This window comes from Achroia grisella, unplaced genomic scaffold, assembly GCF_030625045.1.
Source record: "Achroia grisella isolate CSIRO2021 unplaced genomic scaffold, CSIRO_AGI_Agris_v1 utg1179, whole genome shotgun sequence".
Classification (NCBI taxonomy): domain Eukaryota; kingdom Metazoa; phylum Arthropoda; class Insecta; order Lepidoptera; family Pyralidae; genus Achroia; species Achroia grisella.
In genome coordinates this window covers 629,096-652,874 of record NW_026712591.1, presented here as the reverse complement: position 1 = coordinate 652,874, position 23,779 = coordinate 629,096, and the positions used below count along the sequence as shown (strand labels likewise).

General features: G+C 33.5%; 1 protein-coding gene across 1 annotated transcript; it reads left to right on the top strand.

Annotated features, from left to right (window-relative positions):
- Nucleotides 1–8,553: 8,553 nt before the first annotated feature.
- On the top strand, nucleotides 8,554–22,340 carry LOC131852474 (uncharacterized). Its single transcript, XM_059203141.1, has 5 exons — nucleotides 8,554–9,230; nucleotides 12,547–12,650; nucleotides 16,683–16,754; nucleotides 17,421–17,543; nucleotides 17,972–22,340. Exons 1-5 carry the CDS (start codon nucleotides 9,017–9,019, stop codon nucleotides 18,404–18,406), a joined length of 948 nt encoding a protein of 315 aa, XP_059059124.1. The 5' UTR covers nucleotides 8,554–9,016; the 3' UTR covers nucleotides 18,407–22,340.
- Nucleotides 22,341–23,779: the final 1,439 nt, after the last annotated feature.

Here is a 23,779-nt window from a genome sequence, read left to right as displayed (position 1 = left end):
ATGCAAGTCAAACATTACAGTGCAGATATTGTAATATCTGCACTGTAATTTTTACTATTGTAGATATTATGGATACTGTTAAGTGTAAAGTACAAAATCCTTGACGATTCGGAACAAATTTAGCGTTTTTAACTAATAATATTAATATAAATGCCAAAGAAGATATACATGCTCATCATCGCAGCCCGGAAGACGTCCACTGCTGGACATAGGCCTCCCCCAAAGATCTCCACGACGATCGGTCCTGCGCTGCTCGTATCCAATGCCTTCCAGCGATTTTGACCAGATCGTCGGTCCAACTTGCTGGAGGCCTTCCCACGCTGCGTCTTCCGGTCCGTGGTCGCCACTTGAGGACTTTACTGCCCCAACGGCCATCTGTCCTACGAGCTATGTGCCCTGCCCATTGCCACTTCAGAGTCGCAATTCTTCGGGCTATATCGGTCACACTGGTTCTTCTGCGGATCTCATTTCTGATTCGATCACGCAGAGTAACTCCGAGCATAGCCCCCTTCATTGCCCTCTGAGTGACTCTGAGCTTGTTCATGGGGCCCATAGTTAGCGACCACGTCTCTGTGCCGTAAGTCATCACTGGCAATACACATTCGTCGTAAACTTTCGTCTTGAGACAATGCGGATATTTGGACAAAAAGATATATCGGACAAAAAGATATTCCCGAACGCTGCCCATCCGAGTTGGATTCGACGATTGACCTCTTTCTCGAAATTGGATCTACCTAGCTGGATAGTTTGCCCTAAGTATACGTAGTAATCAACAATTTCGAGTGTAGAATCTCCAATTTTTACGGGAGCAGGTACGACATGGGTGTTTGACATAATTTTCGTCTTGTGCATGTTCATCTTAAGACCTACTCCTTGTGAGACTACTAAGGTCTTCGAGCATTTTGCTAAGGTCTTCCAGGGTCTCAGCCATGACTGCGATATCGTCGGCAAATCGAAGGTGATTGATGTACTCGCCGTTAATGTTGATGCCCAGCCCGCTCCAGTCCAGAAGCTTGAAAACATCTTCCAACGCAGCGGTAAACAGCTTTGGCGATATGACATTGCCTTGTCTGACACCTCGCTGCAGCTGGGTAGGCTTCGAATTCTGGTCGTGGAGGCGAACTGACATAGTGGCGTTTTCATACAAACATTTCAAAGCTTCGATATATCGATAGTCAATTTGGCACCGCTGGAGAGACTGTAGCACAGCCCACGTCTCGATCGAATCAAAGGATTTTTCATAGTCCACAAACGTCAAGCAAAGTGGCAGGTTGTATTCTTCGGTATTCTGAATTACCTGCCGCAGCGTATGAATGTGGTCTATGGTACTGAAGCCTTTTCGGAACTTTTCGTCGGTCCGCAGTGTTTGAACGTTGTATGTTGCCAGGGCCTGTGGTTGTCGTTTGTGGTAGCCTGGTCTTACCCGGAGATTCTTCGCACCCCCTGCCCCGCCGTTTCCATGACCGCTACCATGGTCAAGACTAGCGGGGCCGCCGGGGACTGGGGGCCGGAGCCTTGGGTGTAAATCCATTTCGGGGGATATTGCCATAATCGCCACGCTTGGCATGCGGGTTGGCGATCGCAGTGTGATGGTAGTTACTCAGTAGAACGCTGCTGCCCGTCCACTGGTCGATGAATCCCTTAGTCGCCTTTTACGACACCCACGGGATGAGAGAGGGTGGTCCTATTCTTAAGGCGACACCACACACACACACATATATACATGATAATGCTATCATTTTCAAAGGAATATTTTTCTCAATTCACTGTTGGCTCAATTGGAATGAAAATGTTTAACAGAATTATTTTTCCAAGATTCAAAATAGCTTACATACCTACTGTATTAAAGAGGTTTATTCATATATACATATTAGTATTATTTATAAATAATATTATTATTTTATTTACATCGAAAAATAAATATATACAATATGCGTATGCTTTCACTAATTATTGTGCAAACATTTCTAGAAATAATTAGTCTACAATTAGACAGTGACTTATACCTAAAAATATACATATATCTATCATTGGTGCATTAGAAAAATATGCGATATAAGAATAATATTAGCATGATGCTTAGCAGTGAGCGGCCGTGATATCTGCCGCTCACTGCCTGAGGTACTACTTGTGTGAGTGTAGAGTTATAAGAATTGAAGGTACCTATAACACCTACATACATACACTCGAATCAAAAATAGTGTATGCTACTTAGGTATTACCTATTATAATGTATTTATTAAGACAAACTTCTGTTCGCGACTTCTTCTATGTTGACGAGATATATTGATTGACCTGAATAAAAAGCAGCCTATATTCTTGCCTATCTTGAATAAGTAGGTGCTATGTGTACACGTTTAATGACTATCGGCTGAGTCGTTAATTCGGCAATGGTAAGGAACAAACAAACTCACTTTATATTTAGGTACACTAAATTTATACAAAGAAGTTGTAATTGACGACCTCGATAGTCTAGATGTTTAGCACATCGCTTTATTTCCGATGATCTAGATGTCTAGCTTACAGCTTCACTTCCGATGGTCGCGGGTTGGATTGCAAGGTATAAATAGTATGAGTATGATTGTTTGACCATCTGAGTGTTTTCTATGTAGGTATATTAAGTTCGTGATTACAAAAAAAAAATGGCTACTAAACAGCTCATGACGTGATTACGTATTTATATCAATTGTCCAGCAGCTATAACACAAGCTCTGCATAGCTCGAGAGTAGGTTGAATCTTGTACTTGTATACACAAGGCAATTACAATTTCTCTTACGTAATACAGTAGGTGGACCCTATATATAGCTATTGTATTTCAAAATCAGGAATTAGGTACTTGTCTTTGATGAAATTTTCATTACTTGGGTGAAGTCAACGTATTGCTATTATAATTACATTTTTATCTATTAAAGAAAATACAGCAAAACGTAGTGAAAAAATTGAAATTGTCCATTGAAAGATTGCCGATATTGTTATCACAGAACCCAAAGCCAAGTAGGTACCTACCAAAGTATCTGTAGTTGTAATCTGTACGTAATGATGGTCAACGATTTAATTATAAACACTATATTGTTAGATAAAAATTGTAATATTTTTATGCAGGTACCTACCTAAATCACCTGTTAATCGTTACTTGTTTAGTGGTTATTTAGTGATCATACTTATGTTTCTAATAGAGCACGCTCTATATTAGGCATGTAAGTAACTTTACTTTTATATGATCTCTATATCGATTTCAATCCACAAAGGTACCTATATACCTTTCTTTTAAAGCGCTATATATACAAATATATTTAATAATAGCTTATAGTTCCCGCGACTTTGTCCAGGTGGATTTTAACTTTATTTCTCTAAATTAAAAGAGATTTTATAAAATAAAAGTAGCCTAAGTTACTCCTTATTACATCAGCTACCTGTCCAAAAAAAGTCCCGTCAAAATCGGTCCAGCCATTGTAAATATGTTATTTTGGTGTATGTACTGTATTTATATTCATATACATGTAGTAAAAACGGTTATTTCAGTATTACAAACAGACACTCCAATTTTATTTTTAGGTATAAATAAAGAGAGCGAAAGTAGTTTTTGTTTGAAAAAATATTTAAGGTACATTATTCTCTAAGATAGAATGACTTTAGAAGCCATAATGGCTAGACATCTAGTTGTAGAATACGTCACGTGTTATATGCAATTAAACAAAGTCGGGTAGGGTCACTAAAAAAATCTACCAAATAAGTCAACTATGTACCTACAATATTGGATAACTCACTAAACCATCTGTCGCGAATCATCGCGATATTTGTCTTTATATGATATCTATTCGAGTTACGACTTTAACGACACCATCACGAAATTTAGAACTAATAGGTTACTACTATACAATTCTGGAGTATGTGTGATAGGATGAGAAATGGCGCATTCCAATATCGATCGGAATTGGTATGAAGAGTAGATAGACAAATTATATATTGTAGTATTGTTCACAAACTTATATAAAGTAGATAATTTATTTTAGTTAAATACATATTCAAACTTACTAATTCATTATCAACTTTAGTTTATCGTAAAGAAATCTACACTAAAATAATATTATTTTCCAGACAGTTTTTTGTGCTTGAGTAGCCGTACATTGTAATGAATGTGGAGTGACATACCTACGAAGCATAGATAGGTTGTGGGTAGGTGTAAGGGCGTTTGAGGAAGCCCCTTAATGCGGAGACAGCTCCGCTGGGACGCTATTGATCGTCATCCGCCGTCAGTGGCCGAGGCGCCCCTATTGATTCGCCCGCAATCTGCATGATAACCCGCGCCTGGCTTCTCTACTACACAACATTAGAACACACTTACTGTCATACATCCATAAACGTTATATTGCCATTATGACAGGGTGCTATCTTATCTATTGTGCACCGATTGTCTGGACCGGTAACGTCAACGATGGAATTTGATATACATAGCTAATTGGATCTATTTCCTTATTATTGTATTCAATGGACAATAACTGACATATCTTTAAAAGTAAACAGTTTAGAATTACATGCAAAATATTTTGTAACTATAATTTTAACATTATTCATAACTACTGTAACTTCTTAAAAATCAACATTTGTTTATTTTATTATAATTACCATCTATGAACTGTATTGGAAGTCAACGTGTGCATAAGGACCGCTATGTGTCGGTAAAAAAAATTGTATTCCAACTTTTTATATGCGTCGAGATGTAAAAATTTACTAACATTATAAACGCGGAAATTTGTGAGCTATAGATGTAGATGCACGGATGCATGTTTGTTACTTTTTCAAACATTTGGAATTTAATGAAACTTTACAATATCTTGAGTATTTTCACGCAAGTGATACCGTGTGCATAGCTAGTTTTAAGATACAATAATCAATCCACTAGTCGGATGATATCATTGTAGCAACAATTTATTAACTTACGTTTTGTCTAGTTTCAGTATAAGGTGCACAAAATAGGTATTATTCTGATTAGTACACAAATATGTACGTGTTGATATGTAGATAACATAATACAATGTAAATACAAAATGAAAATATAATGCCAGGATACAAAAAAAAAATATTAAATACATTACAATGTCAACATTGTATACTTTAATAAAGTAATTTTAATATTTAGCGCAAGTGCTACATAGATATTTATTCAATAAATAAATTATAGAACAAAGTAACAGATAATTGTGGTATAACGTAATTTTTTAAAATTTCCACATAAATGTATATTTGTGTATTACTGTGTATGAACTAGTATGAAGTTTTAAATTAATTTTGAAACAAGCACTCCACGACTTTTATAATTGATGATCTCTCCACTGTGCAAGTAAGTATATCAAAGATATCTCGACATCCGATTTTCGTGATGCGATATCTATAGTTCTTATGTAATATTATGTTATCTGTGCTTATAGTAAATACTCGGTGAAATCCGGCTCAGTATATATATCTCCTATTTTTCAATAGTAGGAGTTGTATTATATTAATATTATATCTACTATATTACTCCTACCACAAGTAGCTACAGAATTATGAATATTTCTGTAACAAAACAACTATTCGTATCAGTAATTACTTACATATTTAAGAAAATATGGATATTCATCATGCCAAAAAGCATGTATGTCGTTAGTACTTAATTATTTAATTAATTTTATAGAAATATACAGGTAGAAGTACCACCACCACAACAGACTTTTGTACAGTATTTTACGAAGAGGTTCTGGTTACACGTAGCTGCATGCTATGAATCTAAGTGTATTATTAGAATTAATATAAGAATAATGGGAATAAAGAGAATAAAGAGAGAAAACCCTGAATAAAGAGAGAAAATCCCCGAAGTTTTTTATAATGATCTAACTTTATAAAATATATCATGGATTTCCTTTATCTATTATAAAAATAATATATATTACATATACATATACATTTACATAACAATAATAATATAAATTAAGTTAAAACGTAGACTACAGGACATATGGATTATTCAATTAATGAAATTAGAATTCAATGCGGTAATTTTCAAATAGATCATTTGTTTCAATATGGCAATTTACGTCCTTTGCATCCGATATTATAAACAGCCAAATATTATTATATAATCCATACATAATACGTATGATTGTAAACCTACAAAAAGAAATCAAAATAAGTAGACTTCTATAAAAAAAAATAATACTTTTAATATTTTCCTCTTTTGTTCTGTTAGCATGAACAATGAGTAAAAAAAAGTTTTACACAATTCCAACTACCTCAAAAAGAATTTGGCATAACCACGCATATCTACTGTATTTTATATGAATATATTATCATAGAAGTAAATATATTATGAACAATTGTTTCAGTACTCGTCGAATTCTTTAACTGTACTGTGGAAAATAAGCTGACTGTCTACACCGTGGAATATGCTATAAGTATTGCCTATGTTGTACCATGGATATACAATTTACGCAATGTTTAATTTGAAACTAGCAGTAAATATAATAAAAAATAATGAATAAATAATACTTATTTCTCTTGCAAATCGATTCTTTCAAAATGTATTTTAAGTACGTAAATGATGTACCTATTTTACACAAATAAACATAGAAATGTAACAGTTTAGTTTATTGTTTCGTCTTCAAAATACCATTTCAGTATTCTTTCATTACCAGCAAGCGTCCGACACTTTCGAAAGAATAAGAGACCTGATTCCTTCACTGAATTAATGCAAAAATAAGTTCTGTTCATGTATATTGGACACAGTTACCGGTTGCTATAAGCTTGTTTTTCATTTTGATTATATAAAAAAAAATCCGACCCGCTCAAGAATCGCCAGAGGACGCAGTGATATTTCTTACTTCTATTGGACGATTTTTCAGATCTGTATGCCGAAATTTTTCATTGCGCATGCGCCAACTCGTGTACAGACACGAAAGATAGAATTGATACTTAATGGTGTTGGAAATAAATAATGCAATTATTATTAAAAAATTGAAACGAAGGAACAATTAAATTTTAATTTCTTTTTTTGATAATTTTATTATTAATTGTTTCAAAGTTCCACGACACTTCATCATCAGTTCATCTCAATTATATAGGTAGTGTGATATCGCATTTATATTTTAAATTTCGTTGCTGTACAAAAATGCAAAATTATCGAGGGAATGAAAAAAAGAGAAAGACCTTAGGAAAAATATAATAAATTGAGATTACATATAGTAAAATTTTACTCAGTACCTAAGTAATAAAACTAAATAACATTGCAATAATTTACTAATGTTATAGTACTTAGTGGTAAAGATTTATAGGTGTTATCTTTATAGGGTAACTACAACTCTTGATGATTGACTTACAATCTTTTGATGTTATATGTTCAGTTACTCGTTGCTAGATGGCGCTCAAAATATTTGGATAATTATGTAGCGTTCTCAAACTCGCTAATAAAATTTTGGATCTTGCTTTATAACAATTCAGTTCTTTAAAGTTCAGACGGCAAGGCTTATTTCCAAAACACAAACAAAATGTAGGCAAATCGTATTAAAATTACCTTACGAAAAATAACCAACATCAAAAAAATAATTACATGAATTATGTGAAGAATATTTAAATATTCATGCTGTTGCGTCATAATAAGTTTATATACTAAAATAAAAAAAACATGTGGTTTTATTTGACTCTCCTATCAGCGGAGATAGAATTAACAGTGTTGTGTTCTATCTTGGAAATTATTTTAAGTATTTTATGTTACAATATAGATATTAACAACGCGGAGGGCGCAAACATTAGTAATCTGAAGAGTAGTGGAAATCATCAGTTTATATTTTCTAATACACTGCATTTCAAAGCCAGATTTGACATTTCGACTAGTATCAAATAGGTTTAGAATTTCTTCAAAACATTTTTGATATTATTTCTATAAGTTTTATATTATTTTACTTGACAAAAAGTTGTCAACGGTGTAATCGAGCGAAGGATGAAGGGCGCGGGTGGTGCGCCGCACGCCGCATCACTGCCGGTGATATGGGTCACTGCCGCCTACGCGCAATTCGATAAAACTTTGCAAGTATCTAGATAATAAGCGCAACTTATTATTCCTTACAAACTCCAATAAAATATAAATAAATAATGTATTAAATTCGAAATCCCAGAAATACTTCTTCACTTATTTTGCAAGTTAGCGGTTATTCAAAAATATAGTTTTGTATTCTTTCATATTTATTTTGTATCAGAACAGTATTGGGTATTCCGTTGATTAATAGAGATAGCATACGTGGGTTTAATTAATTGACTTTTTCTAGTGAAAGTGTGTGCTAATTAATAGTGCAAAGTATCGATCAATCGTTTCACCATGGTTCTAAATATAAAATTCCATCGGGGAAGACAAAGTTCCCGCGCAATACGGGCGCAGGCAGGTAGTGGTTGCGGGCGGCGCGGCATGGCGGTGCGGCGGGCGGTGGCGGCGTATCGATTCCGCGGCGCCTTCAGTCGGCGTCTGTCGAGCGCCGCGCTGCGCCGAGCCGCGTCGACCCGCCGGCGAGCGGGCGTCGCCCCTCCCTCGCGGCCCGCGCCACTTCTCCGCCCTCGTCCATCGAATATCTTGCCGTCGCCGGCAAACTCGAACGACCTCCTTTCGCTACCTAACGTCGCACCCGCGTCCGATTCCCGCCGCGTAACTAACTGCGCTCGATCTCTACGCGGCAAAGCGTCATACCGACGTATACTTGAAAATACGTCAATACATTGCTAAGTATATTTTTTGATATTGATAAATGCACTTGAATAACTGTTTTCAATAGTTTTAAAGTAAATATATGTCGGTTTGATGTAATATAGAGCTAGTCGAAGAATGTTTACTAATAGAGTGGGATAGTCGTGATGCATTTAGGAGCTGTATGAAAAATAAAATTGGGTAGGTGTAGTACTAGGGTAGTGTGATGTGGCGAAGCGGGTTAGGGCGAGGATGGAAAGTAGCGCGGCGAGCGAGGGCGCTGCCAGGAGCGTAGGGCACGTGGAGCAATGGATTGCTGCAACTACGGCGAATACCGCGGCCACGGGCAGTACGGCGGCGCGAGCGCAGGTTGGGATAGCTACGGGCCGTATGCACCGCTGCCGTATGCGCCGTATGCTCACGGATACTACGCGCCGCCCGCGCACGATGCCTACGCCCGTTACTACCGCTACGACTACCCTTCTCACCATCTGCACCACGCTGAACATGTTATGCCCATGGGTTGGTATTGAGGAGTTCATATTGTTATGTCGCACTAAACAGTACAAGTTAAGCTGGCTTGATAATGCCTGAACTTTAATGGCTTAGTACTTTAGAGACAATTAATTGTAGAGCAATTACTACCCACCTGGTTGTTTTTTGTTATGATAAAATTGGTACCATAAACGTAACAATGTTTTTAGTCAAAAGTTTGTCGTAGGAAGTAGGTAGGTGCACTTGCATGTAAATGCAAGTGCATATGTATGATTGAGCACAAAACACATGAACACGAAAGATCTAGATTTAAATTACATTTTTCTAAAAAATATTAATTAAACGACTTTTTGGAAATCATTTATTATCTTGTTTTTTTCTATAAAAGTAACATCATATCAAGTATATTCGGAAATTAGGTATACAATAGATAATGTTTTTTCTGCGCAAAATAAAAACACTATTTTTTAAAATTACCTTAATTACTAAGTATGAGTCTAATACGGATGTTATTAAAAAAATGTGTTATCGGTATAAATAGCTGAATACGTCAATATTTTTGTATTAAAAAAGTATACGTACAATAGATTTTTTAATGTAATGGATTTAAAGAGCAAAAATTAGAAAATCAATATCTGCTAGCACATTGTCTGACCTCATAATAACAAGGGTACTTATTTAATATCTATTTCTTTACATACATCAAAGCCCGAAATATTCTTGAACAGGTGTATTTAGTAATTTTATATAATGGTACTAGTTAATACCTGTGATTTCCTTTTTTTTTTGGACAAATTAGTTATTATCAATTAATAAAGATAAAAATTACTCTTTCTTACTCTATTTCTCATTCATAAATACATAAATATTAAATTATATGTAATTAGCGGAATAACTTAGATAAGAATCAAATAGACACACTTTAGATTCATAATATTTTTAATAGAGCTATTTTACGAATAAAATAAAATAATTTTTGCATATAGATTTATCTATTTGATGAATATAATTACTTGTTCTTAAACAACGAATCTATAGATTTAATATATATAGTTCTGATTCCATATACATAATTAAGTTAGAAGTCAGTAACGTACTAGTTAGAGGCAGGTATATATATATATATACACTGTAGGTAATATTCACAACAACAAAGTTGCTGATGACGCGTCGCTCTGTAATTTGTTTACCAATATAAGAGAGATCGGAATGCGCGCGTGGCGCGAAGCGACATTCTGAACAATGAGGAATGAAGTAAGAATTAATGTTTACGTTTGGGCGGATTTCTTATCGTCTACGTCACGTGTCGATGTTGGAGGGCGCGGGGGTGAGCCGCGAGGCGCGCGGAGGGGACGACTCGCGCTACAGGTGGTCGAGCCTCCCCCGCGTCGGTCGCAGCGCGATTGATCGCCCGCACAGCCACTCTACATATTGACCGGACTACTAACGCCCGCGTCTCGATTCACACCGAACTTTATCCATATAAATGCTACATCTTCGTAAATAATGCAATGTTGTGGCGTCATGTGTCATAATCGTACTGAATGAACACCCATACTTTAATACACATTTTTATTCAAATGAGAAATAACTAAAACAATATGTATATTTACGTTGTTTATTGTATATTGAAACGCCTATATTTTTTTATAGAAGCTATTATGATTAAATAGACGATTAATGAATATGTAAATGATTTTTTTGCGCTGTTTAATTCGTCGAGACTCGAGATATAATTTGTATTATAATTTGTCTCAGATTAAAACGGCATCTAACGTAGAATAGCTATAAGTTGTAGAGTTGTTGACTACTTGTTTACTTAGATATTTCTTAAATTTTCCTCTGAATTTATTTACAGTTTTATAGTATAAAATTGCGTGACGTCGAGTTAGAATTTGAATTTCAGCAATTCAACATTGAGCACGTATTTAAGGCTAGGTACTAGCTTATTTTATTAGGCACTTTTTACATAATTTCCATAACATAAAATCAACATTAAATCCGCTTTTGCATAATTTCAAGCCCATAAATGTCAGTCCTTAGGGTTACTGGCGTGGCGACACGATAGAAGTGCGACGTCCTTGTGAATGCTAGTGTCATTGATTTTCTCAGCGTGAGTGAAAACATTTTGATCATAAAATTTGTCACTAAGTGCAGTTCACTAGACGTTATTGCAATGGTTAATATGTTTTGCACTCTGTAAAACTCTGCCTGTCTTGTTTTAGATAGTGTCTTAGATTTACTTTATATATCATCAATTCTAAAATATATATTTGATAATTTTTTAAATACTAAATGAAGCTTTATTTACTTGAAAAGTCACTATGCTATGTTTAATTGAAGTTAAACATATAAGTCTAGCTGGTAATGTAATTAGATTATTGATTTTAATTCCTATACTGGTTACGTATATTCTAATTTGTAATAATTCTAATTATTAATGTATCAAAAATATTATTTATATATTACTATCACAAGTGTGGAAATAGTCGTAGAAAGAAAAGTCGTTCACCGTTGCGAGCCTCTCTTTCGTTTTGCTGTAGATCGACAGAGAAGAAATCACTTTCCCTGTACTCTACCAATATAGAGTTACCATGTGATTTCTCTGTTTACGTTAAACTAGTGTCAATTCTAAAATTAAACGTCTGTTAGAGTATACAGCACGCTACTGACGATGCAAAGTTGTAAATAGCGCGGTATTTAATGGTTTACCTAGACAATTATTGTTTACGGTCCATAAATTATGAGTTTGACTATTTTAGTGAACACATAATCCTAGACAAAAAGCTTTTAGTGTAAAACTACTCTCTTTTGTACATAGCTGCTTTTAAAATATGATTAAAAGGAATATATTTTGGTTTAAAAAATTCATGAGAAATAAAGAGTATATAATTAATATTTAATAGATTTTTAAATAGAGTAATAAATAATAATTATCAAGTGAATACTACTTACAAAAAATAATATTTTTGACAATGTTCTTATGTTAGTATCATGACCAGTATTAAGTATTATAATCAGTACGAAAACTGAATGATAATATAAAATAAACACATTTTTAAGGCTGCTTATATGCTGATAAATCTTAACTAAAAATAATATAAATTAAATAATAATCTCTATTAAAATAAAGTCACTCGTAATTTTGAACACTAAAATGTTTTTTACTCTAGCTACTACAAAGATTCGCTTTCTATTGTTACAACTTGATGTAATTATTGCTTATACAATAATACCGTCTTTTGTACTATTCTATTTAGGTATATAATTTATAATTTACTTCTTGTGCAATAACAAATAAATAAATAAGTAAAATAGTAATGTATTGTATATTTTTTTGTAGATTATGGTGCCTATGCGGCAAAGGAGGCGCGCGTGCGCCGCGCTTTGGCTCGCAGGGAGCAGCGGGCACTCACTCCCGCGCTACAACTTCCGCACCCGTCCACGGTCAGTACAAAAATATTTAGTTCATATTGTGTTTTTATTCCTAACTACATAAGCCGGTGCGCATACATTTATAAATTTTGGTTGACTAGTATGAGTCGTCGTCGTTGATCGTCTTTTCCGGGTAATTTTTTAATTGTCACTTTATGAGATGAGATGAGATGAGATGAGAACATGTCGCTAACATAAAAATATTTTTTATTCTAAAAATAGGCCAGTAATAAGCCTAATGATAATATAATTTTAGTAATATGAGCATATGGCTCCCCCGTCACTATGACAGGCATTTTACATTCTTCCGCCTTCGACTTTGTCCTTATGATTGTTTTATATTGATTGACCGGGATATAAGTGGCCTACCTATGTCCTTCATACCAAATATTGCGTGCGTGTGCCAAATTTCATAACGGTTAGTTGAACTGTTAAAGCTCCAACAAACAAACAAACTCACTTTCATAGTATTTTCTAATTCATAAAATTATGTTTTTAATATAATAAAGGAGATGAGAATATTAATTTGCGAAATAATACACTTGATGAATGCATAGGTATTGATCGACTGCTACATTCAGAACTTGTTGATATCTATATTATTCTATCATAACTTCTTATACGAAAGTGAAAGTTACGCTATTCAGTCTAGTTTTACTCGACTTGTAAAACAGTCTACTATTATATTTAAAACATGTGGATTCTTTATAAGTTTTTTAAGATTAACATTGAATTTATATAAAAGCTGTCAATTAGTAAAAGTATATATTGATTGAAGTATGTTTTGAAATAGGGCGATATTTAGAAAATACCCAAGATATATATCTGTATATATGTTTATATAAAATAATATAATATATACAACTACAACTTGCAATACATATGTGAACAAAGCAATAATTTTGTGACAATATGAAAATGTGACCGCAAAGCAAAAAGGCTAGTCAAAGTTATGTAGGTCAGTGTCAAAGGACAGCCGACATCCCCACAGTCCGTTTCCTTTATAATAAAAACTACTATCAATCCTAGGCAGTAAACATAAAGTTTAATTTAGTATGAGTCGCAACATCCCGACGGGTAACAGTTTCTGTGATTTATTAATATGTTAATGTGATTCTCATTCCGAAGTTTGGATAATAAATCGATATAAATGAGATAATCGTTCAGTGACTTACTTTTTGATAAAAACAGAATGTATGGTTATATATAATGTTACTGATTACTCATTCAACTATTTTATACATTCATGTTACGTATTTATGTTCCAAAATCGGAATCGATATGTACGCTGCATTTAACGGGATGCCATTCAAATTATAACTATCTTTCACATAGAACCACCACATATACCTAATGTCGCTAAACAACGCGAAACTAGAGAAACCGACAAGGTTTTGAATATATTACAAACATTATAAACATACTATAGCTGTATGTTTATAATGTTAAATTTATATAGGTACAATAGAAAATATTACAACTGTAATTAGTTACAGTTGTAATATTATCTACCGGAATAAAAATCATTGAATAATCTTGTAAAAAGTGGTATCATTACGGCATCATATTACAAGACAAGTGAGCGGTACAAAGGCGCTAATGAGGGCGGGGGTAGTGGCATGGCTGTGAGGAGTAAGGCGCGAAGCAAAGCAGGCAGGAGGGGGGAGGGGTGAGGTGGTCTGTGAAAGCTGTCAGCGGTTGATTTTTCCGAGTGTCGTGGGCGCCTCGCTGATCGATAAGTCACGTGGGTCGCGCGCGCTCACCGCTCGCCGCTCAATAGTTGGCCTCCGCAAATCTCCCGCCACTAGTCTGCCATCATATAAGGTTGTGCTTTGTATAAACACACCACCTATGTTTTAAAATATCAACAAATATTATGATTATATGACATTTATGATTCAAGAATATCTCTGTATCAGCATAAAGTAAAAGTCTTCTGTATACGTTTTTGATTTCAATAACAATATCGATAAAATAAAATAATGTTTCAATTATAAATCTTTTAATTAAATAATAAACAGAGATAATGCGCTAGCGCGCCCTAGCGTAGACTGCGCTACGAATTTTGTAGCAGGTTCAGTGGGTCTACGCGTACAAAACTTGTTTAATTGTGTATACAATTATAAGCTATATCCAGAATTATTGAAATATTAATCTTATTAGAGTGGTTATTATACTATAGAATATCACAACTAGAATTTGTTACTTATTGTATAATTAACAAATAACTTTACGGTTTTATAACTGATAAACAGTTAAAAAACCGCAAATAATACACCTTAATAATGTTCTGTGTATTTGCATTTACATATTATCGTTACTAACAAAAGGAAAGAATATAATCCTTCATGTACAGAAGATAAGGCGTTAGCATATTGATCGCAGAGAAAGGAATTCAGACGGTACGATGTAATGTCTCATCCGTTGTCAGTTAGATCGAGGGTTAACGACGTCTGCTGAGATATGAATTGTGATGGATGCAGTAGCTGCAACGCGGTGCACAGTCAGTGACGGACATCGATCGGCGCCAGTCCACCCCGCCACGCGTCCAACCACCCACCCCGCGCCCAAGCCGAGCCCGACACACTAAACATTATCTCATGTACCTACAGATTATATACTTTCCACGATATATAATTCAAATATCAAATTACTTAATAGGTACGATCCGCGACTTCGCCTGTTTGAATTACAATCAAAATTATTCCAAAGTATTTATTTAACTAAATTTAAATAATTCGTTGAACAGTAAACAAATTGGGTAACAACGTCTTTACAAACTCTCATAAATATACTATTAATATAATGAGATTCTATTATGTACTATAGAGCTCTCTTAAGTTCACAAGTTGAACTATTTTGTTCGTGTTACCAATAGGTACGTGTAAGTCAAAGCAATTATTATTATTCATGTTGGTTGAACTCCAGTTGTTAACAATGCTTAGAGCGTCAGAAGTTTAAAGATAACAGTTGTAAACAGAAAAGTATTTGTTCAGAAATAGATATAGAACTAGTACATATATCTTTTCTTTAAAAATAGACATTGTTTATGTATACTATTAGATACGGCAACAACAAAATTAGGTATCACAAATGAGTGGAATATGGAAGAAGAAGATGATCATAAAAATCATTGATTATGTTGGTAAAATCGACAATTTATCAAAAATATAAATAAAATAAATAATTTGCGTAAAGAAGTACATTTGACATGCCAAATATTAGCGCGAAGCTGGGGCGGCAATAAAAATGTTAATAAATTTGTTACATAATTCAATAATTCATAATAAACTATTTATACATTGAAATATTGTTAGAGGCTGCTATAGGTACCCTACCGATTATGTGTACAGTATACTCGTATGTATTCAGTATCTAATATAAAGTATAGAAAGTGAAAGTAATGTCATGAACTAACAACAGGTGCAGTATTGTTTACTAATATGACATGTAAACTTATACATGTCATATTAGTAAACAATAACTGCATTGTATTTTGCTGAAATGTATAAACGTGTAAGTTTATATATGTACGTGTAGAGTACGAGTATATCAGTGGGAGGCAGTGTTGTCGAGGACGAGCTGTGCGCGGCGGCCGGGCGGCCTCGTTGGCGGCACTTTCAGCCGGCCTCTGAATCGATACCCGACGGAACATACGTTTCGCACCATCGAACTTCACAATTCAATGACATACAACCAAGTCTAAATATTTACAAGGAATTTTTAAATATTTAGTCTTTACTTAGTGGCGTATGTATTTGGATATATTCTATGCGTTTATTTTGAAAAATTGTATTTTTAAAAAGTATTTATTTAATTTATATTGTTCAGTAGGTATATTGTTGTGTAGCAACATGGTTCTTAGTTTACTTCTAGTTCAATTTAGTTGTTTACTGTACCTTTTTTGGCTCCGCGACAATAACTCAATTAAACAGATTTCATCACTGCAAATATTTTTTCTTTAATTTGATGACTCTAATTAGTTATTAATAAAATGAGTTGTCAAAAATTTAAATGTTATTTCTTGTTTTCTTCTATTTACAGCCTCCTCTAGAATGTGGAATAAACGGACGCGGTTCTGGTTATTGCGAGACACAGATGTGGCCTCACTATCAGGTAATCTTTCAATCCTCCAAAGACTGACGATTAATACATAATAAAAGAGATATGGCAAGGATACGAACATTTATAAACAATTAATAATTCTTTTTTATTTTTCTCATCATCACCAAATAGTACAGTACGAATATAACAAATATATACTATCAAATTATCCGTGTTCTAAATGGCTTGGTAATGTAAAGTTAGTAGACTTGTTATGGTGGGAGGAGAAACAAGAAAAATGTCATAAAAAATTATTTTGTGTTAAGGAAATTCGGTGCAAGTGCAGCCGATCTTCTAAATATATTTAATAAATAATATACGTGGGAGATATATGGGAAAAACCGTATTGGATGGCTTTATTAACTGCACGGATAGAACCCAAAAGAAAGATTGTTAGAAATGTTGTCTATTTGTATACATGTGCGTTAGTGCGTGCTCATCTCTGAAAGGGCTTAGTCAATTTTATGCGGTTTTCACTAATATATTAACCTTACTAATATATTACTAAGATACTAATATTTACCTTATATTAATCAGTTTACAAACAAAAATGTTATAAGAACACGAAATCGACAATCATTCTTTAAAAAGAATGACCTGTGGTTAAAACGTCTTTTACCTGTGAAGGCTATTAATGCAATTACAGTCTATAATTGAAATATTAATTCACTTTTCAAGATGGGTGTGCTGAACGGTGGTGGAAGTTGGAGCAGCGCCAACGCAGTTAACGGCACGTGGACTTCCCGCAACACGTGCTCACGTGAAAATATGCGTTATCCCTCTGATTGCCGTTCTATGAAGGTAACCTATATATAATATATTATTACCGCTATGACAGTTTTCATTTTTTGTGCTCATGACATTAATTTGTATAACATACAATGGATACATAGGAATGCGGCATGTGATTTTATGTTATTGAAATTAATTTTCGCTAATACTCAACGCAAGAATATCTACATCTGTCAAGCTCTGCTTTTCATTTCGTAAGAGATAGTTAAAAAATGAAACCAAATGGTAAAAAAAAGAAGCCTCAAAAGACGAAACATAAAAGAAGGAAGTTTCGAAACGTAAGTCTCTTTTTCTTCGCTAGTCTAGTAGGTATATATATATTACCTATACTATATTTATCTTCTTTTTATAGCGATTATTTCGTCACAGGCAGCAGATTTTAATAGATGATTATGGTATGTACCTACTTCACTTATCGTGTGTATTTCTCATTTCAGGGTCCACATATTTATGCTCAAAATCCAGCATGTATACAAGATGGAAGATCAACACCCTTTAGGCCGTACGATGAGAACTCTTATGCTGGAGAAAATGGCAACAGACACGGAAACACGCCCGAGTTTTCGGCAGCCAGAGCCATGCCTACGGAATCCACAAGGATGGTACGAGATCGTTTCTATCCAGAACCACGGCGTTCGCCTCCTGAAGAGAAACGGCCGCCAGTGGTGCCCTTGCCCGCCTTTCAGCAAGCATTTGGCTCGACTGAAATAGGAAAATTTGCTGAAGCATTCAGTCGCACAGAGGTGGCTTTAGAGGAAGTCACGAGCGATAATTTTTCTTACGAGTCGTTCGCCGACTGGGATGTTCCATCGGAGCCGCAGTGGTCGACTCAACCGACGTCGCGGGAAATCAAGTGTGAAGATAACTTTTAGTTGTCCACACTTTAGCTCTAATTATTGGCGGTTTCGCCACTTAGCAAATTAGACAATTTTTAGTTCCACCACCATGTTGCCAAAATGACGTAGTCACGATGGAAGTTTGATGTCATAGAACTTTAGTATGTGATAACGAATTCGTTATAGTGTGCGATAATTAATCGAAGGGAGTAGTGGTGTGACATTATAAATTCATATATACATTATAAAGTAGAATATTAATTACCTAGTTAATCCCTTTAACTAGTTTTAGAGCGACCTTAAAAGGAAGAGAAACAATGTTGTTAAGGGATATGCGAATGTTAGGTACTGTATTACATAGAGTAACAATATGAATCATGACTCAATGTGCCTTTATTCGGAGAGCCCGGCCGCAGAACGCGCGGCGTCAATGCCCCATCCTGCTCCGCGTCACTACGGCTATCAGAAATTACAATAGCAATTATAGGGACCAACGTTTAGACAAATATATACAAGATTTTGTCGCGAGTACAATTGATGCGTAATAAGCCCAACGAAACTTTTGTGGAATTATTATATCACAAACTAAATTAATAGATACCTACTGTCATTTCAATGTCTTAGACCTGTGCATTTCACGTTAGATAGAAAATATTTTACTATATACATATTATTTGCCATAGTAATTAATGTTTCAATAATACCTTAGACAGAATGGTATTTAACATCCTGCTAAAAATGTTAAGAATTTATTCATAATTTTCTAAACAAGTGAATAAATTTTATAGCGTTCGAAACTAAATTTAAAATGAATAGGTATTCCTGTAAAAGTACCTGATGGACATGGACAAAATAAGTTTAAAATAATAAATGAAAAATAATATAATTTCTGAATATAAGTCTAAGTCCAGTAAGGCGATTTATCACGAAAATATTTGAAGGGGCACGGCAGACGTCGCGCGGGATTACTTATATTAACATTCGAAATTTTTCAGAAAGTAATGAAACAAGTCATGTATGTAGGTATATTTAGGTAGTTAAATTTGATAAAAATTTTAAAGAGATTACTTATGAATAAATGGCTTTTTAATTAAATATTAGGGGTCCAACAACGTCGATGTAAAGTGTTTGTTGTGGTTTTAATTTGTCACATAGAGATTACATCGTCTGAATCATAGAAACTGTACCTATATGGAATTTAAATTAATTGGTATTTAATTGGTTCTTTGTTATAATAATGTTATCTTGGTTGTTACTTGTATAAATACATACAATATATTACAAGAGTATTATATTCAAAATAAACGGATTAACTATACGTTTCTATTAGTTGTGTCTGTGATAAACATTATTTTGTAGGACAACAAATAAAATGAAATGTTAATTTTTGAGTTTATACCAATATAGCAAAACCAAATCTAAACAAATTAAGTTTCTAAATTATATCGTTACACTTACGTCGTTACCCATAATAAAATACATATTGTATTTTCTTAATTTATACGAAAACATTATTAATCCATTCACAACGAAATTTCTTCGGCAAAGCAATATTATTGTACTTATTTTTCAATAGGTATAAAACGATATATATACTTATTTATGAAAAACAAAAATATTTGAACGTCTGCCTTGATTTAAATATTAGATACATATATATTATATATTAATGCTTGAACTTGTTTTTAGTCAAAATTATTACAGTCGGCTAATTAAGTAATTGTTTGAGCTTCTAATTATATGATGACGTCTTATAAATGTCCGGTGCGTGTTAATTACCAGTAACTTCCAATGGTCTTCACTTTTATAGAGAGTTCTGTGTGTGTCAGTATTTTCTCTCTTCGACAAAAAAGCAGCAAAATTAATGGAGTGCCTTACGTATTTAATATGATATGAAATTAGGATGGATGAATATTATTCTAGCATAATTTGACGAAACACCATAAAATAATAGCGTAATAAAACTTCTTTTGAACCGTTTCATTAATAGTAGATAATGTAATAAACTTAATAAAAGTTATTTAATAATAATTACAATTAAATATTATACAATTACAAAGGTACCTATAAATAATATACATTTAATACCTACACCTAAATTTATCATGATGTGCACTAACACAGTAATTTGGAATGAATTACTTTGATTGTAGATTGAAGGTTTTTGTGGTACAAGGTTCATGACGTTCGTCTTTTCCAATTATGTTCAACGTAGTTTGTAGTTCTTAAGATTCTAGTCAATGGAGTTCCATTTTCTTCCTAAATGTTAGTTATTATTTATATCTAAATATATTTACGTATCAATTAATGAAATTTGTAGCGGATAACATGTCTGCCGCATACAGATTAAGTTATTGTTGACTTGCAGATCAAATATGTTATTTTATACTTAATGAAATCTTCTTTTCTATAGTTAAGAAATACTTGGTTATTATGATAATAAGATAAAAGTAGTCTGTGCCACATAATATGTATATACGATATTATACATCTCCGTAGATAGTCCTATTGTTATTTGTTTTAAGTATTAGGGACATAATTTTACTGTAGAAGTATGTAAAGACCGTAAATTAAAGTATAATATATATTTAGGTGTTCCACGAATAGAGCTTCCCGATTATCCCACAACTGTGTCTACCATTGCAGTTAGTTTGTCAGAGTCTTTTATTATTGTGATACGTATGAATTTAATTTCCCATACAAAATACAGTAGTTGTTATTTTTAGAGTAATTATGTATATCGTCTACATGAACAAAATATAGAGACAGGTTATATTTCAAGTATCTATCTATTTTAATTTAACAGCTATAATTAAATTCAATGATGAAGTTAATATATGAGTAATATAAACATTTATTTTCATATGAAGAAAAAAATAGATAGATACTATTGAAGGTATGATGGAAAGTTCTTATGACTATGGTTACAGCCACTCCTGATAATATTGAAAGTAAAAATTAAGGAATATTATGTATAGGTACATTGAGTATTTATAGTACTAACGTGCTAGAGAAGGTACAGTGCAAAAACATCATGCGTTTTCCGCGTACCGAAAGGAATGTTTTTTGCACTTATTTACACTTTTTGAAATACATTTGTCATTTTAGAGAGCTGCACTGCAGTTTTAAGAAAGACATTTTGTCAGCGAAAGTTTTTTATTACCTAGGAATAATACCTAAATCCAGTGAGCTCATAATGCTTAATGGGTATCATGGGCACGAGAGTTCTGTGCTATTTGTGGGTTCGTTCGTGTATACTAGGCAACCGTTACCCTTCCTTACTATGGCCCATACTGTATTTGCTACACAAATGAATTGTTCTGGCAGATGTACAATGAATGACTTTAGTAAAGTGTGGTGATATCACCGTAATTAATTGAGATAGGGTATCAAGTACGGTGTCTTCTCTAGACGTTTATATATAATATCGCAATGACATTACAGTAAAAAAAATCAATTTGATGATAATATGCTGGTAATGCTTCATGTGGAAGTTATATGATAGTTAGAAATAGACTGCCTACATTTGAGTAGGAGTTAAGGTGTGGTATTTCCGTACACTGAAAATTTGTATGGCAATAAAGTATTTTCATACATATTAAATTAAAAATAATGTGGGGTGAAACACATATTCTCATTATTATAGTCTATTGTAATTTGAAGTAGTCCGAGTCAAAGATATTGTCAAGTGTCGTATCAATTTTTAATCGGTTATAGTTTTTATTTCGATCGGTTATAATAAAAATACGTATATTTTTGTTGAAAAATTAGGCCAACAAAATTTAGATACTTAAGTGAATTTATTGAGACAGCAAAGTACTGAAGAAAAGTATAAAAAAGATTATTATATATCTATCTAGCTATAATTATCTATTATTAATCTTGTAAATAATTAATTATATTTTGAACGTTTCACTCATATCAATCAATCTAGATCAACTGTTTTATTAGCAAATTTTAAGGTTTTGAATCCGAAAACACTGATTTGTTTGATTTATGAACGTCAATGTACGATTTAATAAACACATTTTACTGAACACCGTTATTATTATTTAGACATAAAAAATATTTAGTTTATGTCTATGTATGTATGCTTTATGGAAAGGTTTTCATCCATCTGCATATCAGTAACTGGATATCATTCATACATCTAATTGGAGGTCGCCCTTTACTGAAATTGCCTGTATCGGTTTGTATAAGAGATCATTGGTGTCCAACCTGGTCATTGCAAGTTTAACTTGCTTCACGTGCTTATTATAAATTATATCATGCTGATAATATATATATGATATGCCTTGATTATCAACACGAAGTTTCTTCATTCGCTTAGCAAAGTATGACTATATTTCAACCAACATTTAGGCTGATAATGTGAAACCTTTTCACGTAACTGAAATGGCAAACAAATTTACGGCTATTTAGAGGTAAGAGGTAACCATCGCCTATCATGAAGAGCACCGCGGACATCACGATCCATGTGACGCCTCTAGTATCTCCGTTATACATTGACATATCCGATATGGCACCGTGTAATTTCACTCTCATAGGTGTAATTTCCAAAGGAGCTGCTTTCTTTCTGATGAAAATTATAGCAAGGAATAAGAATGAGATTGGAAGTGAGTAAATGGCATAGTAAAAATTGGTTCAGAATAAAATTATTGCACACATACAAACTATGTTACTGTATATGTGAACATAATAAACATAATTCTCACAAATAGCGAAACTCTAATGAATTTATTATATTTATTATTCATATATATAGACAATATTAGAGATTTATTAAAAAATATTAGGTACACTATATTGCGCAGATTGCCAAGATTGCCTTATGGCAAAAATATTAATATTACATTGTTATTATCCAACATTTTCAATACAGGACCAGGAACTTTATATGGTACTAGTTTTACAAAGGTAGACTTTGTAGAAAGTCGCCTGCGTGGGGTTTTATTTCTATGTTTTAGGAAATTAGAGGTATGACATCGTAGTTCTCCGGAGTGGCAACGCATATTGTAGAGCTTTGACACGATCTTGTACTCCTCCGATTGATCTTCTGAACCATTTTAACGAAGTTTAAACCTTTAGCAGTACCTTTACACTAAAGTCGTATTGTAGGGATGAGTCGGCGTTCATCCGTTTCAAGCCCTATACGGGTTTAAAGTGACATTTGCACTGACGATTTTCGTCCAGTAAAGGTATAGAATCCTGTTGCGGCCAACAGCATTAAAATAGATAAAAAAAAACGCAGTATCTAGAAACTTAAATAATAGTAACTCAATAAACAAGTCCAGATAGATTATCGTGATTAAACTAAATAACATACACATACAGCTCGAAGGTTAAGCTCAATAATCAGTAGGTATATAATGATGGGCATAATAAAAAAGACATAAATTTATTTTGTTT

What these genes read in the sequence shown, in the direction of transcription:
- LOC131852474 (XM_059203141.1), top strand. Translation starts at nt 9,017, where the DNA reads ATGGATTGCTGCAACTACGGCGAATACCGCGGCCACGGGCAGTACGGC. An exon ending in TGAACATGTTATGCCCATGG is followed by an intron (nt 9,231 to 12,546) that starts GTTGGTATTGAG and finishes ATTTTTTTGTAG; the next exon opens with ATTATGGTGCCTATGCGGCA. An exon ending in AGATGTGGCCTCACTATCAG is followed by an intron (nt 16,755 to 17,420) that starts GTAATCTTTCAA and finishes TCACTTTTCAAG; the next exon opens with ATGGGTGTGCTGAACGGTGG.